The 16,631-nt window shown below is 39.3% G+C and overlaps 1 protein-coding gene across 1 annotated transcript in view; it reads right to left on the bottom strand.

The window, feature by feature from the left end:
* LOC101595523 (zinc finger protein 345-like) overlaps positions 1 to 13,205 on the bottom strand; it is a 56,314-nt gene extending 43,109 nt beyond the window's left edge. Inside the window, exons 1-3 of the mRNA XM_045141396.1 lie at positions 13,050 to 13,205; positions 2,900 to 3,026; positions 1,624 to 1,716 (exon numbers count right to left, since the gene is read on the bottom strand). Coding sequence (XP_044997331.1) covers positions 1,624 to 1,716; positions 2,900 to 3,026; positions 13,050 to 13,205 — 376 coding nt within the window. The remainder of the gene's footprint in view (positions 1 to 1,623; positions 1,717 to 2,899; positions 3,027 to 13,049) is intronic.
* Between the last annotated feature and the right edge of the window lie 3,426 nt (positions 13,206 to 16,631).

The raw sequence follows: 16,631 nt of genomic DNA, 5'->3' as shown, positions 1-16,631 counted from the left end.
TACCTCATGCATCAGGCTAAGATGGGTCCTGGGGAATCAAGCCTTGAACCGAGGTCCTTAGGCTTCACAGGAAAGCACTTAACTGTAAGCCATGTCTCCAGCCCACACCTGCATTCTTTATACAAGTGATTGTTGGCAGAAGTAATGCTGCTTCACCTATAGATTGATATAGTCATTCTATGCTCCCTGCTGATGTTGGTATTGTATATGCTTTGATGGATGGACTCATAAGTAAGATCAATGGCAGTTCTGCAGGCAAATGAAATTCTATTTTTATAGACAAAGCCACTAGACAACCTTGAGATTGACGTAACAGGAAGAGTCCTAAATTTATTCCACATACAGGCAAAAATACAAGGGCTCTACCTTGTCTATCAGACAGTGAAAAATGAGAACCAACTACTTTTAGTTCAATTCAGGGATTTAAGTACCCAAGCAAGAATCACATACATGTGGTAAGGGGAAGGTTCCACCCATATAATTGACCCAGTTTTATAATTTTCAGTCATTTCACAAATAAACATGTGACTATTATATAAGAATGTCTAAAGGCAAACAGCATAATCAATATAGGCTTAACATTCTCTATACTTTGAACATCAGTAAGCAATATGGTTGACTCTCCACCATGAAGAGTGAGAACAGCAAGACTTCCCTCCTTGGACACTCTAATGTAAACCATGATCAGCAATTCTCCAATTGGTCATGTCAGATTGAATATTTCTTCTTGTATCCATCTCCCACAAATAAATATTTAATGTATAAAGATGCCCTGGACTACCCAAGTTTTCAGGATAAAAAAATTTTAAATGGTTAATTGTAGCATTTCTCTGATGTGAGTCTGCTGTTACAGATTAAGTGACAACCATACTGATCTGTATCTCTAGAATTAACACATGCGAGTGACACATACTTCTAGTAACACTACAGATACCACTTTTGACATAAGAGCTCTTTGTACAGTCTGGCCTGATGTTGTACATGTGGTTTTACATTTTAATTTCATATAGAACATGAGAATGGATGATTTCTTACTTTTATATGTACTGTCATTTACATTTTCTTTCCTCAAAGTCCCAAATGCTTATTTATAAATCTCTGAAACACTTCCTATATTTCAAGAACCTAATATAATTTTGTCATGTTCATTCTCAGGCACATTGTACAGACGCGTTCTTGTTTCTTGTCATGGAATCTCTGACGCTGCCTTTTCACAGTTACACCTAAATTTCACAGGTAATTATGAATATAATTATGCTAAATACTTTCTTTTGGTCAACACTGTAACCACTGTTATAGAATTGTATACTTGAATAAATATTTTTCTTCCTTAAGGTGTTTCTTCTGATTTTGTTGCAGAGTGAAAAGTGACTAGTGTCATTGTACTGAAATATATAGAAGACGGTCAGGTGACAATGTAGTACAACAACTAACACATTTTCCCAGATAACCTATACAGGGAATTAATTTTTGGAACAAATTAGAAAACATGATTCAATATCAGAAAAAGAGTAGAATTTTCTCCATGTCATAAAAGATGAGTCACAGTAATACATTTATCATGACAATTCCTGGTGGGTTCCTATCTCACTGACCTATGCTACACATTATGCATTTACTTGCCTGGACGCCTTTGACTTGTGACTTCTAAGACACTACATGGTGCAAATCCATGCTCCAGCTTGAAGATCAAATCTGGCTTGGTCATACAGTTCCCTGTCATTGGGAAATATTGTATAAATTGTGTCACTACTATGTTATATTAAGTGGACTTCTGTAACATAACAGCTGTAGTTCTATAACTGATCCCTGTTAGGTTAACTACAACGTTAACATAATACACACATACATACACACACATACATATATATATATAGATAGATAGATAAATATAGATATAGATATATAGATATAGATATCTTAGGATACAGTGAGATCCAGCCTCCAAATAAAAAGAAAACATTAACAATGGTGGTATGAAGGTAATTGTAGAGTATCATATGAAACAATATATAGCTATTTCCTGCATTATCAATTGACTGTCATAATCTTAAATCAAAGCATCTCTACTGACCGTCCAGAGATTTTCAACAGTCTTATCAGTGAAATCAAGAATGCTGCAATACTGACATAAGTCTATCGTAATGGAAATAGACAATCAACACTTAACAACCAGAAATAAATGCTATAAATTTCTCACTTGATATTCCAATTGGAAATGTGTAGATAAGCAATAAAAAACATATTATGGTTTTGATTTTTTTGGCAGTGAAAATGTGCATCATAGAAGCATTTGCTTTCTAAGTAACCCAATAAGCTCACTCAGAAAGGGGAATTTATAATTTTTCCTTTGGGCTATCACATCTCCCCATGATTACAGTGAATTAGATGTGATTTCAGTCTCCCCCCAAATTTCATGGGATATAAATGAAATATGACAAACTGAAACAAAAATCTTGCATGTTCACATTATACTTACAAATCCAGGTTTACATAATACAGGTAGAAAATATAACAAGTAATTAAAATGTGGAAAATGAGTACAAGAAAGGGATAGAACGAGCATAGTTAGAATTAACTGGATGTATTTGGAAGAAACTATTTCTAATGTTGTAAAGCATAGAAGCTAGTATACTTCTAGCAACACTTAAATTAGCATTTCAAAATAGCTACTAGAATTTTTGGGTGTTCACCATGCAACTAATGCTGATCTGACAGACTGTTGTCATTATATATGGGTACACTGTAAAGCCACTTTGTTTTATAAAACATGTTCCATTAAGTATGTTACTTTAAGAGTACAATAACAAAACAATACTAAATGTTAGTAATAATGACTATACTTATCAATCAAAAAGAAAGGATTTGCTACTCAGAAACTCATGGGAGTTTAGCTCACACAAGAACAACAAGCTGCTGTAGTTCTCCAGCATCACATCTCTGTAGAGGTTTTGCTGAACAACATCCAGGTGCTGCCACTCTTGCCAGGTGAAGTCCACAGCTATGTCTTCAAATGACACCAACTCCTATAATGAGATATTTCTCTTCAACCCAAGACTACAAATGAGGGACTAGTAAACTGGGATTCATGCTTCTATGTGTACCTTGGTGGGGACTTATTCAATAACCACAAAGTTTATATGCTGTGCCATGGAAGAAAAGACTCAAGACTAATAACATTCCTGATTATTGCTGTAGTGACTCAACGAAATAAGTATTTTTGTTTTTTTTTTTCTTTGTTTTGTTTTTCTTTCTTGGTTTGCTTTTGTTTTCTTGTGGTAGGGTTTCATGGCGGCCCAGATAGATGTGGAATTCACTATGTAATATTAGGGTTGCCTAGAACTCAATCTTTCCTCAGCCTCCCAAGTGCTGGGATTAAAGGCTTGTGCCACCATACCTGAATTAAGATTATTAATATTTTTAATGAAAGTGAAATGGAATGGAAAGGCATGTATATTAGGGCTTGTATCATAACAACATGGTACAATGCCTGCCGAGAAGATACAAGGCCATGGGTTCAATTCCTAATACTAGTAGTGTAACAGAAGTTCTCAATAAAGTTGTGGATTTTGACTCCATTTGGTGTCTGGTTACCAATGCTCGGGTCATAATGAATATGGCAAACCTAAAAGGATTCTGTACAAATAATAACCAGATATTATTACAAGATCAAATATATTATAAACAATAAACTCAAGCTGTTGACCAACAATCTACCATGTTACATCAGTCAATTTCACTGCAGTTTCTGTAGGAATCCACACAAGCATATTGCACTGTGCATGCCACTATGCCATGCAACTCCAATCCAATGAACACACACACTCTGAAACATCATGGCTCAAATGTATGTTACAAATAGTGTTAATAATGTAGGGCTTTTTCTCTTCTCTTGAACCCTAATGGTTTACTGACAGATAAATGGTATTTAAATCCTATTTCTTGTCTAGCTCATAATTTGCATGTAAAAATACAGTTTAAGCAGAAGTACTTTAGGGATAGATATTGTTGTACAAAGAAGCAATGCATTGTTATTAGAAAAATTCAGTGCCAGGGTAGGTTGTCTTTCACTGACTATTAGCCATAAAATCCACTGACGTGACTGAATACTTCAAGTGTTGCCAAGACCCTTAGTTATCCTTCAGAACCAAATGGTAAGACTATCTTGCCAAAGACTCCACATGCGTGAGATGCAGTTCTCTGGGAAATCAAGCTGCAGCAAAGATGGAAGCCTCCTCCCAGTTAGCTGGCTACCAATGTTCTGGGAAGAGCTATGTAACCTGTTGGGATAGAAAAGTAATCAATGGTGTTAGCCTGTGGTGAGCCATGCAAGTTTTATTGATACTCAACCAGGTCAAATGTATCAATTGGTACAATAGTGCTATGTCAATTATGGGGCACATCAAATGCTCTGTGATTAGACTTGAGGCATACTCCATAAGAGGGAATTTCTTCCTGGTACTGAATACTTAATCAAAAGGCACTATCTGGGGAGGTGTTGCTGTTGCTTTCACATTGCTGGCAGAAAACAGCCAACCAAGAGCAGCTTCTAAGGAAAAGGGGGTTTATTTTGACTTACACACTTGAAGTGAAGCTCCAAAATGGCAGGGTAAATAATGTAATCAGTAGAGGGTGGACATCACCTCCTGGACAACATCACGTGCAAATCAATATCAGGAGGGTCTGCCAAACACTGGCAAGGAAAAGATGGCTATAACAATACAGTGCATCTAGGAGGCTTCAATTGCCAATTGCCAGCAGCTGGGGACACAAGCATTCAGAACACCTAAGTTTATAGAAGACAGCTGAATCATAACACCACAACAAGCCATAAGTTTTAGAGAACTACTTGTCTTATATTGTTAATTTGATATATTATTTTCACCAATCTGCCCTCTAAATATGTTCATGCCTCCTTTTTCATATGACGGTTACCACTGGGTATGTTCAACACACAAGAGTAGACAGTAGAATACTCAGTACTAAATGAGACATCACTATCACCTACTCCAAGGTTTAGGAACCATTGTGGAAGAGGTGGGTTAAGAATTGTCAGAGCTGCCTGGTGTGGTGGCGCATGCCTTTAATCCCAGCACTCGGGAGGCAGAGGTAGGAGGATCGCCATGAGTTCAAGGCCACCCTGAGACTACATAGTTAATTCCAGGTCAGCCTGAGCTAGAGTGAGACTCTACCTTGAAAAACCAAAAAAAAAAAAAAAAAAAAAAAAAAAAAGAAAGAATTGTCAGAGCTAAGCATGGTGGTGCATGCCTTTAATCCCCAAACTAGAGAGGCAAATGTAGGAGGATCACCAGCAGTTTCAGGGCATGCTGAGAATACATAGTGAATTTCAGGCTATCTGAGACTAGAGTGAGACCCTACATCTAAATTCCACACACAAAAAAAGGAATTCAGAGTGTTTGATGCTATCTGCACAAAACCTGCAAAATAAGTGCAAAATAAATGAAATTAAAATAGATGAGAGACTAATTGGAAAGAAGGGATTCAATGTACATTGGATGTTAGAGGAAGAAAATAGAGGGTGGTGGGATAGGATTTTTATCAAGGTACACTGGATATATTTAAGGCTGTTACAAATAAAGAAGTTTTTGAAGTTTCCTCATTATTACTCAGCATTTAAATATGAAACTGTTATCTAGCTCTATAGTGTGGCTAGATAATGAAAGTCATCTACTAGTATACAATTGTTACTTTAATCAATAACCAATAATAGTATACTTTAATCAATGAAAACTCAGATAATTCCAGGTCATACACACTAGGCAATTTTTTGAACCATCCTTCTAACAACAATCTCAAAAAACTCTTGCCAAAACCAAAAAAAAAAAAAGCCAGGCGTGGTGGCACATGCCTTTAATCCCAGCACTCGGGAGGCAGAGGTAGGAGGATCGCCGTGAGTTCGAGGCCACCCTGAGACTACATCGTGAATTCCAGGTCAGCCTGAGCCAGAGTGAGACCCTGCCTCAAAACACCAAAAAAAAAAAAACCCCCAAAAAAACCTTTTGCCAATTGGGCAATCTGCATTATTCATCCTAGAATCTCTGTACAATTACTAACTCCAACTCTGACGTGTGTAACCACTGAAAAAGTTCATGGTATTCCAGTGCTGCCTATAGCTGTGCTGCTCACACTCTGGGGAAGAACCTATCCCAAAGCATTGGTTTTCCTTGCCAATCTCTTACAATATGGGATATCAATAAAATACTGGGGCTTCTAATGCAGCTAATTGTTTATCTATGCCATGGCCCCAAAGGTCTACATTTAGGGACTATGTCTGTGCTACACATTACTTAGGGGCCATGTTGAAGAAAATGCAGCAATTCTAATGATGATTTCATTCCTGCAGTTCATATGCTTTATACTACTGGGTGGGCTATGAAATTGGTAAATTTGTGGGGAATAAAGATGAATTTGAACAGCAAGACACTCCTTAAGTATTCAGGCACCCTGACTTTAAAGAGACAACAGTCTTTCTGGTGTCGCAATGCAGAGCACCTGGCTCATTCCCAATGGTTTGTTAAGCAATTCTCAAGGAACTACAGCTGAATAGGAACTGTCTCTAGCATGAAATGATTATATATTTCTGTGCCACCTCCATCTACTCACAGCTATCTTTTTCTAAATACAACCCCACACAAGTTTTTAAGACACAGGAAAATTTCAATAAGACATCCACATAAATTTCTTCTACTCCAGCCAAGAAAAATCTCTTAATTTTTATCATAAACCAAACCTCAGAGACCATAGATCTTACTGCATTCAGATCTCTAAACTCTGACCAGAATAGTCCATCAAACATTGTTGCACACACTACATGGCTTCTTTTGGGCCAATATTACAAATTCCTTCTGCAAATAAGTTCCAAAAGACCCAAAGCCACAACGTCATGTTTCTTAGAGCAGAAACTTGCCTACACCTGTGGGTACCTGGATCGTCCAGGCAACCATGACAGCAGGGTCTTGAGACCAGCCATGTGTGCGATGAAAGAACCACTTTTGGGAGGCAGTCTCAGTGAACAGCTTGCTTGACTGATAGGGCAATGGGTTTATAAGTAGTTGATAGTGGGAAGAGGGTCCTACAGGGATGGTGGACTAAAAAGTTGCTAGCCTATGTCTATGGACATTCATTCCTGCATGTAGGGAGTCAGGTGATCTACATAGTGGCAAAAAAAGGATCACTGGGGGATGGGATTTGTGAAGGGTACTGGCTGATAGGGAGTATCCCAGACAACTGGCCAAAGGTCAGAGGGCTATGAGCAAAGCCTAATTTCAGGTGGGATGGGCTTGGAGAGGGAGTGGCGTCCTGTAGCGGGGGGAATCTTAGCTATGCCTGGCATCTCAGGGCATTTCCTGAAGGCTCCAACAAGTGCCTGCCAGCAACTCCCCCTTTGTTTTTGTAATGCGGCAGTGTCATTCTGACTGAGTTCTTTATAACTAACCATAGGTCCAGATAGAGTTAGGTGGTGGATGAGGACCTAATTAGTAGCAACCTTAGCAATTTTAGTCATTTGTTATATGACAAATTTGATGAGACAGGGGGCTACAAGCAATAGGGTTTCTATAGCAAGAAGGGAGCTAATGAGGGAGAGAAGCCAAGTTATTAAAGGTTTTTTGAACCAGGTGATGGGGTGCTCAGGGTTGTAGTGGTCCAGCAGCTACTTTTAGAGTTTTTTGGAACTTTTAACATTTTTTTAATAACATCTGATTCATTAACAAAAAAAAAAACAACATTATTTTCAGACCACACATGTTCCCCAATATTCAACAGTAATGAAGTCTAAGGGTAAACAGTTTTGAAGTACGACAACCACAAAAGAATTCAATTGTCTCTGGAGAGATTAGAGGCTTTTGGTCAACAGAGGCATGTAGAGACAGAGGCCCACCAGCTGAGTTTTTAGGCTGTTTCTTCTTCCTCATAGAGATACGCCTGTGAAGCAATCAAGACTGGGGAACAATAAGTGGGAGAGGAAACATTTATGCATGGGGTGGTTACCCCTTTGCACCAAAAGAAAATGGGTCTCTTGACACAAGTGATCCTGGTTATCGAAATATCAGCTCCTTTCAGCTTTGGACTGGACAAGCAGACAGGCACATCTTGACTGACATCAAAGAGAGTGAGGCCTGTCCTTTACAGAGCCAGGGACATGGTGCTCATGATGGAAAAACAATTCTTTAGAATTGGGCAAGAGATAAGAAAAACATTCCCACTCTTTTTACCTCCAAGGCCCAGTCACTCCAACTCTACCCCCCTTTATTTCACCCTCTTTTGAGAAGACACTCTCAATGCTACTGGGGGACAAGGGAGGAAGATCATTTACTACTTCCTGCTGAATGGCGCATGAAATTTTGGCAGTTAGATTCTCTCCCACAGAGGGGAACTATTATAATGGACCCTGGAAGTGCACTGATGGAGTGCAGAAAGATAGTCTTGGAAGAGAACATTGGGGAGGAAGAATAAAAGTAAGGAGTTTATGAGAAATATGCAATAGCAAATTAGTCCTTCGTGTGGTTCAGGGAACCCAGGTAGATGGAATTGGATTGTCTCAGGGCCATCTGAGCATGAGCTGGCTGAGATTTAATTCCAGAAATTTTCATTGAATGGCACAATAGTATTTAACATGGCCTTAATCTGTTTCCAAATGGCTTGTAAAACAGATGAGATATTAGCCGAGTTATCAGAAGCATACAAACAATATTTAATCTTAACAATAGAGAGCCATTGGGTGTCATTAAAGGCTGTACAAATATATTGTGGGTTCAGAACTTACTTAAATATTCTAGATTTGAAAATAACCCTTTGGGGCTGAAGAGGTGGCTTAGTGTTAAGTGCTTGCATGTGAAGCCTAAGGACCCTGCTTTGAGGTTCAATTCTCCAGGATCCATGTTAGCCAGATGCACAAAGGGGTACATGCATCTGGAGTTTGTTTGCAGTGGCTAGAGGCCGTGGCGCACCCATTCTCTCCCTCTCTCTTCCTCCCTCTCTCTCTCTCTCTCTTCCTCTGTCACTCTCAAATAAATAAGTTAAAAAAAAAAAGAAAATCCCTTTGATGTCTATTGCTGTGTTTCATTATTACAGAAGTACAACTATTAGAGATGGGGAAAAAAATGTCTTAAGGTCTTGTTGGTTTCCCCTCTTGGGAAGCTCCTGTTGTATTACTTAATAGGTCATTTGCATATTTAGGTATTTTTTATCTTTGGCTATACATTTCTTTTTGAGTATTTAAGACAAAGCAGTTAGCCAAAATTTAATTAAGGATTAATTTTGGAGGTCACTGATGGCTCTTCAAAGTCCACTTTAGAGACCCATAAGTAGCCCTGTAGGTTACTGGTGTTTTCTCTCCATTAGGATGAGTCAGGGATGTGTTGACCAAGTAGTTTTCCTTTCTCTTTGGAAGTCAGAAGGACTGATTGGACCCCAACTGTGACTCTCATGTACTCCAATTTTTGCTTGTGTCTCCGTATTCTCCTTGCTCAGGAAGACAGGTGACTTGTGGGGGGGGGGAGGACAGTGTAGAAGTGTCCCATCATCTCCTGGAAGCACAGGCCAAAATATTGGCCCTTTTTTGCTCCAATGATTCCAATCGGCTTTGGCTTCTACATAGGTGATTAATACACTTAGAAAGGAAGTTACACCAGCTTGGATGTATGTACATTTGATTAATGAAATAAATTTACTTAAAGAATGGCACAAGAGCTTCTTAAAATCATTTTGTCTAACCTTTTAAAATTTTGTTGTTCTGTGACAGCACAAACCATACAACAGAGGTACAGATAATACTTACATCTTATACTTAAATACCTAACAGTTTTAAATACAGAAAAACCTGTTAACAATCTTGAAAATAATACCAATTAATTTAAAAAACAAACCAATTAATTTAACCTATAACATGTCAGAAAAGGACTATAAGACAATATAAACTCTTAGCACCTGTGTTTGAAAATTGATTAATTTAGATACCTGTGTGGTTAGCAAATACCCAGAGAACATTGGAAACAGAACCACAGAGCTTGTATTTCTATTCAGATAAGGACCACTGTTTGAGCATGAGGTTGTACCCTACAGTAGTAAATGTATCTTAAGAGTTAATTTTGTTATAAGTACTGGAAATAAGATGCCAAAAATGAAACAGTTACTTTACATACCATAGAGCAGAATCTGGTCCTTTTTGAGCCAAAACACCCAGCTAAATCCTAGGACAACGCTAAACAAATCTCTTTTAAATGAACAATTATCATTTGACAACTAATGAATTTAGCTTTATCTTAATAGCCATTGATTTTATGTACCATAGAAATTTTTATTAACATAAAGAAATTTTATGTTTTACCTATGTCTTAAATTTGGTAAAGCTTAAGCATTTTACACATTTTGGTCTGAAAATTAGCTTTTTGTTCCTTGAAAGTTTGTAAACAGTTGAAAATTCTTTAACTTTAGGCATGGTGTTTAGGCTTAGACTAAAAATTCTTTCCTGCACTCACACATCTTTATCCATACACTTTAACATTCTGATCTAAGTATCACCTAGTCTAGCTTTGCAAAGGGGAAAGAAGGGAGGGGGCCCTGGGACAGCCAGGGGCCATTGTGAAAATAGGGGGTCCACAGGACCATCAGGGCCTGCTGGGATGGGAGGGGGCCGTGGGACCACCAGGGGCCCAAGGAAACTAGTGCCTTTATGGGCCAAGGCACCATTATCTCAGTATGCATGATCCTGCCAGTGGTCCCAAGCTGCTTTGGAGCACTTGCATAGCAAAGAAACTTGAAAGGAGATGACAAGTGAGTGAGGGGAAATTTCCTTCCTGCACTTTTCATTTCCTAGCCAGATAAGCTATGTGGGTCCAAATGTTGGGGTTGCGTGCATCCCCAGAAATCATCCAGGGGTGACTGTGAGGACTTAGTCCCTGAAGTAGGCAGCTTCCCTCTGTGATAGATTACTTCCTCTAACTTTCAGCAGAGCCATTAATCTACCTTTTGGTGAGAGACATTATTACTCATGGCAGAAAAAGAGTGAAAATGCCAAGAAAAGAGGGCAACATCCCTCAGGCCTGAGTAGTACTGCAGGGGATGCCCCAATGATCTGGACATAAGCCTGTCCACAAGTTTAAGAGACCGGCGACCTGTCCAACAGGCTTTTAAGAGGTACATGTATTACCTGTATTTTGTATTGCAGAAAAGTAGATAGGTCTTTGACAACACCCAACCAGCTGTCAGGGCCCAGAGAGAAGACTGCTGGCCTTTAGTCAGTGCCAAAAGTGGCCTTGGCCAAGAGACTTCAGTTGACAGTTAATTGGGGCTGCTCCCTGGCAATGACATGAACCAAAAATAAAGGAGGGAAAAGAGAAACCTGGCAGCTCACAAAAATGTGGAGGAAGGGCACATGGGAGAGTACTCACCTATCCTGGCCAATCTCAAAGGGTTCACGTACCAGCAGAAGGTCCCTGGATCTTCCAGGCATCCGTGGAGAACAGAGTCATGAGAGACCAGCCAGGCGCATGGGTAAAGAACCACTTTTATGAGGCTGTCTCCAGTGAATAGCTCAGTTTATTGATAGGGAAATGGGTTTAAAAACAGTTGAAAGTTGGAAGAGGGTCTAAGAGGACTGACTAGCAAATACCTAGGGATGGTCATTCAAGCATGTAGAAAAGAGTCAGGTTCAGCATGTAGGGAGAGAGTCAGGTGATCTACAGAGTGGTGGAAAGAGGGTCACAGGGAGATGGGATGTGTGAAGGCTGCTGGCTGATAAGAGTTTCCTAGATAAATGGCCAAGGGTCATGGGGCAATGAGCAAAGCCCAAGATTAGGTGTGCTGGGCTTGGAAAGGGAATGTCCTCCTGTAGTCCAGTGTTCCTTAACCATGCCTGGCAGCTTGGGCCCATCTCCTGACGGCTCTAGCCTGATCATGGCAAGGCCCAACAGGCACCAAGTTTGTGCTGTAGTCACCTTCTCAATTCTCGGATAAAGCATCAGACTAAGATCAGATCGTGGAAAGAAAGGCTTGATTTTAGCTGACAGTACCAAAGGGAAGCTTCTTTTTTTTTTTAATTTTTATTAACATTTTTCATGATTATAAAATATATCCCATGGTAATTCCCTCCCTCCCCACCCCCACACTTTCCCGTTTGAAATTCCATTCTCCATCATATTACCTCCCCATTACCATCATTGTAATTACATATATACAATATCAACCTATTAAGTATCCTCCTCCCTTCCTTTCTCCACCCTTTATGTCTCCTTTTCAACTTACTGGCCTCTGCTACTAAGTATTTTCATTCTCACGCAGAAGCCCAGTCATCTGTAGCTAGGATCCACATATGAGAGAGAACATGTGGCGCTTGGCTTTCTGGGCCTGGGTTACCTGACTTAGTATAATACTTTCCAGGTCTATCCATTTTTCTGCAAATTTCATAACTTCATTTTTCTTTACCGCTGAGTAGAACTCCATTGTATAAATGTACCACATCTTCATTATCCACTCATCTGTTGAGGGACATCTAGGCTGGTTCCATTTCCCAGCTAAATTCCCCAAGACCCACATAAGACAGATGCGCAAGGTGGCTCATGTATCTGGAGTCAGTTGCAATTGCTGGAGGCCCTGAAATGCCCATTGACTCACTCTCTCTCTCCCTCTCTGTCTCTGTCTCTGTCTCTCTGTCTCTCACATGCTCCCTCTCTGTGCCTCTCTCTCTTTGTCTCCCCCCCCATATAATTAAATAAGTAAATAAATAAAATCCTTAATTTTAATGTTGATAAATTAATCATCTTAATGTATATGAACCTGTATATATGGAAACACCAGTGAATCTTGACACTAAAGTGAATACCAAATGTATCTGACACCAGTGCTTCATGTTTTACATGGCAAGTGTGGCAAATGAGCAATTTTAACTACTGAGCCATCATCTAAACCTTCAAAGTTGTTGTGGCCATTAGAATGGATATGCCCCAGTAGATTGATTTTATTAACGCTTCTTGGATTTAAAGCTACCAGGCTGACAGAGGTGTCACTGTGGGCAGATCCTAGGGTCTAACCTGAAGGTACATTTGGGAGCTGGACTGAAATACAATGTAAAAATATGCAGAGTGCTTGAGCTCTGCCTTGAGTTCCTGGAGTGTACTTGCGTAAGGTGCTACTGGTGGTATTTCTCTCTGCATGGACCTATGAAAGGATGCCAGGTTCTCCGCCATGATGGAACTTCCCCTGGAGCTACAGGCTTCAGTAAATACTATTCTATTCATAAAGTGTATCTGGTTTGGAGGTTCATCCCAGCAGTGTGGAGGTGACTGTGACAGATACTAATGTCAATTTGTTCCTAGGATAAAAGTAAAGATACAAATCATGCTGTTAATATTTAAAGAAGAACATAAAATGATTAACCTTGTGAGCATGATTGCATGATAGATTTCATTTAAAAACAGATGCTGCTTCTTAGTGAGTAGCTGGATATACCTAACAAGGACTAGGATAGCTTTGCTACTGAGACAAACTGCTAATGCAAGTTTAACAATTATCCAAACAACCAGACTATCAACTAGCAAAATGATAAGTTACAATATCTTCTTAATAGTAACTATAAATATGAATAACAATTGATCAATTAAATGAAAGAATCTAACTGATAAGACAGAGAAATAAGACACTACTACCTGTTGTTTCAAAGAAACTTAGCAAGAATACTGCACAAAACAAAGTGAATGCAAACAATCATACAAGAAAATGAAAACCATTAACAACCTGGTATAACTCTTTCAAATTACAAATCAACAAAGAATCATAACAAAGAAGTTAAACCCTAAATCAACTGAACTTTCCAAACATATACACCTCATTGTGTTCAATAAAAAGGTAATACACATTGTTCTTGGCTATACATAGAAACTTTTCAAAAATAATCAGATTGTAGTCCCCAGAGCAAGGCTACACACACAACACGAAAATGAGATGAATTTTTTAATTCTTATCAGATTTCAAAAAACTAATGCTTGAAATAAATAGCAAGAGGAGTCCAAAAACACTACAAATAGTTGAAGAGTAAACAATCTACTTTTGAATGAACTATGGCTTATTGCAGAAATAAGAGGAAAATTCAATTTTCCACAATTTACTTTTGTAGCACAACTTGCCAACACCTCTAACATATATATTCAAGATATCATAAGATATCATAAGCTTATGGTGCAAATTACAAAATATGAAACCTTAAACATAAAACTTACTGATTGCTGTGGCTTGAATAAAGACTATACCTATGAGTTCCTATGTTTGAACATTTGATCCCTAGCTGATGGTTGTAGGTACAGGGTTATAGTACCATCAACAGATGGAAACCTGCTGGAGAAACTGGGTAACTGAGAGGAACAATGGTCCTTAAGGTTTTATATCCCAACATTACTTCCTGTTCTTCTGCTTCCTAGTGAAAATGGGACAAAATAATCTCCATGCCTTCCTCACCATAATGAAAGAGATCCCTCCAAAACCTAAGACAAAACAAACAAAACCCCTTTTTCTACCCCAAGTTGGTTCTGGTAGGTATTTGTTCCTACACTGAGAAAGTAACTAACACAGAAACGGGTACGAAAAAGTGGGGTATCATAGTGATACATGTGATGATGTAGGTTGTAAGCATTTGAATCTGAGGACATGTGGCTGAGTTTAGATTGAAGAAACTTAGAATACTGTAAGAAGCCATTTTCATGGGAGTTCCAAGAACAAGAATAGAGGCTTGAAGAGGTTTCAGAGGGGAAAAATGTCTCTATGAGAATCTAAACTGGAGGACGTTTACGTAATATTCCGGCAATGAAACAACATGAATTTCAGAACACCTTGCACAGGTAACTGAATTAAGAAAAGAATGGATAAATGAATACTGATCATGACTGATTACTTACGCAAAACATTCATTATTTAAATACAAATCTTATGTCTGGACCCCAAAAGTAAATTTTGAGGCTACAGGATGACTAATCTCGATATTTCATCTTTCCCCAATGTGGTGATATTTTTTCTTTAATTGAAAAATGTAAAAATTTTTTTAAAGACCTCCAGGCAAGATGTTGGCATAGCAGCCATGCCAAAGAAAGCTAGGGAAGGAAATAAACAAAACAAAAATTAAAACAAACAAAAAAACAAAAACCCTGCACAACGCACTGTTCTAGCTAAAAGAGAAGGTGTACAAGTTATTATCAACCACAGAGAAGCAGGGGCGACTAAAATATTCCATAAAGGAGGAAACTGGCTAGAATCCTTCCTAGTCACCAGCGGTCCCAATTCACATGCCCACTCACCCAGCCAGCACATAGCTGGAAGAGCAGAAACCAGGTGAGGGGATTTTCTAATCACATAAGCTTCCTTGAAAAGTCAACAAACCTGAAGGAGAAGACAACAGGGACCAACTGAGCACCCGCTGAAGGAGAACAAAAATGGAAACAACTGAGAAGCTCCAGTACAATTTCAGGCATCTTGCATGCCCTCCCATCACTCTTCCATCAGAGAACTCATTCTCCCCTGGCCACACATCCAGCACAAATGGTCAGAAGACTAGATCCATAGTGAAACAGACAGGGACCAAGGTGAGCACGCATCACTGGTATGATTGGAAGCCATACCCAAAGCAAACAGGGCCAACTACCACACAGTCAGGTATATAGGCCGGCAATGGTAGTGCTAATCTCCCCTTTCATGTTATGACAGATTACTGTCACATAACCTTGGTTGACTTTACCATAGTCAAATAAATGGTATTTGGGTGTTACCTATTGTTGCCTTTGATATTCCCTGATTCATAATACCTTTCTCTTTTTCTTCTGTCATTATGGGTGGCAGGGTTTGACTTGGCACCAAGCTGACCTGGAAATCATTTCAGAACAGAAATCTGAACTTCCCAGTTGACAGGAATACGGGTGTGGAGCAACACACACCCCTGGGGATGTTGGCTTTGTTAGATTATCTACTGAAGGATTTATGACTCAATGACCTTGCTGGAAAATTCTTTTCAACCACAAAATTGGTAAATTTAAAGATGGCTAGACTCCTAGAGTTATCAGGTCACTTATGAAACAGCCCTAATCCCTTCTCAGTTGGTAATTACTTAACAAAAGAGCTTCTGTCTTCCTATTATTCACTCCCAAGGTGGGGTGGGGGAAACAGCAGATAGAGACAACTTAAAGTTGTGTAACTCTATCACTTCCCCAATCTCAGGCTGATCTGAAGCCTAATTCCTTAAAATCCCCAATGCTCCCTCCATTCTCATTTCCTGTGGGAGAAGGCTGCATCTCAATACACTCCATTAAAGTCTGTGCTGTTGAGGTTGGGTCTTCCCCAGTTCTTCGGTAACTCACTTCACCTTAGTCAATCCTGAATTCAAACAACTGGTGCCAAATCTGGCTCTATCCAGGTGATTTTGTCCTCCCTACATTCAGCCTGCTGGACTACATGGGGACTGGCAGCTTGCTTGTGGAGAGTAAGGACCTTCTGATCAGAGTTACTCTCTGACAAAAGTCCAAAGACTTTAGAGCTTAGCCAGACCTCCGATGGTTCTTTGCAGAGGACTGAACTCTCCTCTTACTCTCCCCACTCCCTAGTTTTCCCCCTTTCATACTGGGTGCCATCAAGAG

This window comes from Jaculus jaculus, unplaced genomic scaffold (assembly GCF_020740685.1).
Source record: "Jaculus jaculus isolate mJacJac1 unplaced genomic scaffold, mJacJac1.mat.Y.cur u25, whole genome shotgun sequence".
Taxonomy (NCBI): Eukaryota; Metazoa; Chordata; class Mammalia; order Rodentia; family Dipodidae; genus Jaculus; species Jaculus jaculus.
This window is presented reverse-complemented; position numbering and strand designations above follow the sequence as displayed.